General features: G+C 47.8%; 1 protein-coding gene across 1 annotated transcript in view; it reads left to right on the top strand.

The window, feature by feature from the left end:
• The window catches only part of RERE (arginine-glutamic acid dipeptide (RE) repeats), a gene marked incomplete at its 5' end in the record, with an annotated part of 6,160 nt that extends 2,679 nt beyond the window's left edge, over positions 1-3,481 (top strand). Inside the window, 4 exons of the mRNA XM_009079470.1 lie at positions 2-164; positions 1,815-1,961; positions 2,123-2,303; positions 3,448-3,481. Coding sequence (XP_009077718.1) covers positions 2-164; positions 1,815-1,961; positions 2,123-2,303; positions 3,448-3,481 — 525 coding nt within the window. The remainder of the gene's footprint in view (position 1; positions 165-1,814; positions 1,962-2,122; positions 2,304-3,447) is intronic.
• Positions 3,482-3,938: the final 457 nt, after the last annotated feature.

Genomic DNA, 3,938 nt, shown 5'->3' with positions numbered 1-3,938 from the left:
CCCCGACAGGCTGGCGGCGGAGCGGATCCACGCCGAGCGCATGGCCTCGCTGACCAACGACCCCCTGGCACGGCTGCAGATGTTCAACGTCACACCTCACCACCACCAACACTCACACATACACTCACATCTACACCTACACCAGCAGGATCCCTTACATCAAGGTGAGCACGGGCAAGTTCCCTAGGGGATCTCTCTCTGAGCTGTTGGCGTTAGTCAACCGATGACCTTGGAATTCAGAGAGCAAAATCCATTCTTGTCCATGATGTGATTCTGTACAGTGGAAGGTTGTGACAGCTGAAATGCAGACAGTTATTTTTGTGGGAGCAAACCAGTGTAGAATCATAGAATCATCAAGGTTGGAAGAGACCTCAAGATCATCAAGTCCAACCATTAACCTGTCACTGCTGTAACCCCTAAACCTTCATCAGTGCAAGTGATGATAACACCACAGTGATCTCCAGTGAGGTTGCTGTGAAAGGTTTGCTGGTTTGTGGTTGTTTCGGGGTTTGGTTTTTGAGTACAGGTGTCATAGAGCATCACCTCACAGTGGTGCCTGGTGTACAGGAGAAGGGAATTCCCTAGAGAGATGTCATGGAAATGGTAACACTCCTAATGCTCATGGGTGTTGTTAGGAGTCACAACTGGGAAGGAGCTGGAGATGGTGTTTTGATACAGGAACTGAAAGAAGGAATCGGGAGAGAAAGACTTCATCTCCTTAGCCATTAAACATGTTAACCATCTGGCATTAGTTGAGCTAAAAGAACCACCTAAATTTATGCATTGGCATCTTGGTATCTGCAGTATGTTCTTATGTCTGGATTTTTTTCCCCAAAAATATTTAATAGTCTCAAAAATTAGTTGATGCTTTGCTCACTTCTAAAGCAAGCTACGTAGTTACTCCTCTAGATGTCTGGAAGATGAGGCACCAAGAATTTTGCAGGTTTTCTGGTGCCAGACTGGAGGCAACATGCCAGGCTCTAGGTGCGTAGCTGCCAAATAAGGGGCAAAAAAAGTCCAAATACTTAAAAGTTCAGGTTCTGGTGCATCTGGCTACCAGTGTAGTGTTTGTGCAGGTGTGCTTTGCCTTGGAGCAGTGTGCGTCAGACGTGCTGGGATGCTGCTTTTGGGAGTTTGGAGGGATGTTGAGTGCTCTTGCAGAGGTCAGATTGTACAGCAAGGAAACAGCAGGGTCTCGTGAGATGCTAAAGGTCTGGGGGATTGCAGATAAGACATGATAGTGCTGAGTATCAGCTTTCCTAAGTTTCTGAGCTCTGGGGTGACTGCAGGAATCACTAACTGGCTCAGTTGGAGGCAGGTTTGCATAACCCACTGATGGCAGAAGAAATTTGGCATAGATGGTGTCTATACAAGGATTCTGGTAGGTAAGTCAGTGACCACCTGTGTGCAGGTAAGTCTAGATACTCCTCAGTTACTTGTTCTGCACAAAGATATGGTTTGTCCATTGTCCCTCTCAGTCTAGTGAGAAACTGGTGCAGACAGAGCCAAGTATTTCACTGCCAAGTCTTTCTGTATATTTGGAAGGTAATTTGGTTTTGTTCTTGTGTGCTAGGTTCAAATACAGTTTGTGGCTCTTGAGTGTCTCCAGGTAGTTCTTGTTTCACAGTAGCTCCATTGGTGGTCAAGGCTGTTCTAACCTTTAGGCTGGAGATGAGTAGAGGGTAAATGACCCCACATTTCTGCCTTGGACCAGGTACCAGCTGAGGGAGAATTGTGTTAGCTGTGTTGTGTCCTTTTCCTTGTAGTTCCTCTGCAATCCCAAGCTGATTGATGCTTTCTTCCTTCTTTCCTAGGCTCAGCAGGACCTGTTCACCCACTGGTGGATCCTTTAGCAGCTGGACCCCACTTGGCACGTTTTCCCTACCCACCTGGGACCATCCCCAACCCATTGCTAGGACAGCCACCTCACGAGCATGAAATGCTCCGACATCCAGTCTTTGGTGAGAGCATCTTAAGATCCTTCACTTCAATCTGACATGTCACATTTCCTTACAAATTGCAGCATTTCCTGGAGGGGGGAGGAATTGAGCTGTTGGTTGGTTGGTTCACAACTGTCTGCAGAACTTCTAGCAAGTGTCTAAACGTGGGATGTGTCTTTTAGGTACTCCTTACCCACGGGATCTGCCTGGTGCCATTCCACCTCCCATGTCAGCAGCTCACCAGCTGCAGGCCATGCACGCCCAGTCCGCAGAGCTGCAAAGACTGGCAATGGAGCAGCAGTGGTTGCACGGCCATCCTCACATGCATGGTGGGCATCTACCCAGTCAGGAAGATTATTACAGGTGAGAGGTGCAATGGAGGCTTTTTGAAATGTGGGAGCTTCGTATTTCTGCACATTCCATCTGGTTTTCCTCTGAGTTTCTGTCTCGCTCTGTGCTGAGTCACTGCCCTGATGCAGTCACAGTTACTGAGACCTAATTTGGGCAGATTGGAAATGAGGTCCAGGCTGGCACAGGGTTAGACTAGTTGAATCTTAACAGTGCAGAATTCCCTCTGATTGAGGTTTTTATGGGGATACCACTGCAATTGCTGCTTCCATCTCTCTTTTTCTCCCTTGAGAACAGTGGGGGAGGGTGGGGAAAGCTTTATGAAGGGGAAGAGAGGAGGAATTCACTAAATTCTCGGAAATGACTAAGGACAATAGGAAGTTGAAGTGTGTGAGTAATACAGATCCTGCATTATCAGCTGAGGTTCACTGGAGCAGCTCCCCAGGGAAGTTGTCCCAGCCCCAAGCCTGACAGAATTCAGGTGGTGTTTGGACAATGCTCCTCAGGCATGTGTTGTGATTACTGGGGATGTCCTGGGCAGGGCAGGAGTTGGACCAGATGATCCTCAAGGATCCCTTCCAGCTCTGTGTATCCTGTGAATTGTGTGAGCTGTTTCTCCCCACACTGCTGTGTGGTGTTGCCAGCAGAGTTCTCTGCCCTACCTTGTGTGACACCACTGCAGTTCCTGCTTGGCCATGACCACTGACAGCACCAGCTAAGGAGGAAAAGCCCCCAGCACCTCCCAGGGGTCACTCCATGTGTCCATGGGCAGCCAGGATCTACAGGAAGCAGCATATTAAACTCCTGCCCTGCACTGCTTTGCTCTGATTGCCTTTCCCTCCCTGCTGGCCTCGTGCCACAGGGGCAGCCAACCTGCCTGGAGCTGCCTGGCACATCTGCAGCTGCAGATAAGGCTGAGGCTTGATGAGCTGGCACTGCTGATCTTGCTCATGTGTAAGGAGCACCTCGGGGAGCCAAAGGTCATCCCTTCCTCCTGCTCAGGCAGCGTTAGCAGCTTTGTGCTGAGAGCTGCCAAGTGCTGCTGCAGCCTCTGCTCCCTTCAGGGCACCTGGGTGAGGTGAGCAGGAAGGCAGAGCTGTGTGTGAAACGTGTGGCACCTCCTTGGTTGTGTTCAAAACGAGTTTCCTTTCTCTTGCAGTCGACTGAAGAAAGAAGGCGACAAACAGTTGTAATAAATTATTTATTTGGAACGTTGGCTGTGGAAACTCCAGGCCTGGGGAAGGAGTTGGAACATTTTTACATAACAAGAAGAGCTACAAAAGGAAAAGAATATCTTATAAAGATTTCTTTATATATTTAAAACAGAAGCAACCACCCAACAAGTAGAGACTTATCAGCATAGTGTTCATTTGTAGAGAAGATTTCTCAAGACTGGTGTGGGTCTCCCTGCATGAGTATTCAGAAGCCTATTGAAAATACAGGACTGTGTGGAATATTCAGAGAACTTCCTGCAATCTTGGTTTTTATCTTTTTTCTTTTTATTTTTCCTTTTTCCCTTTTCTTACTAGTTTGTTTTGAGTAGGTGCTAGAATCAGTTTCACAACACGAGTCACTGTGCGTGAAGAGACACTCAATGCATCTATAGCTCTTTAAACAAAAAAAAACAAAAACAAGGATTGCAAGTAGGTG

The sequence above is a fragment of the Acanthisitta chloris genome, unplaced genomic scaffold (assembly GCF_000695815.1).
Source record: "Acanthisitta chloris isolate BGI_N310 unplaced genomic scaffold, ASM69581v1 scaffold32887, whole genome shotgun sequence".
Lineage (NCBI taxonomy): Eukaryota > Metazoa > Chordata > Aves > Passeriformes > Acanthisittidae > Acanthisitta > Acanthisitta chloris.
The sequence above is the reverse complement of the archived record's forward strand: the minus strand, read 5'-3'. Positions and strand labels throughout refer to the sequence as shown.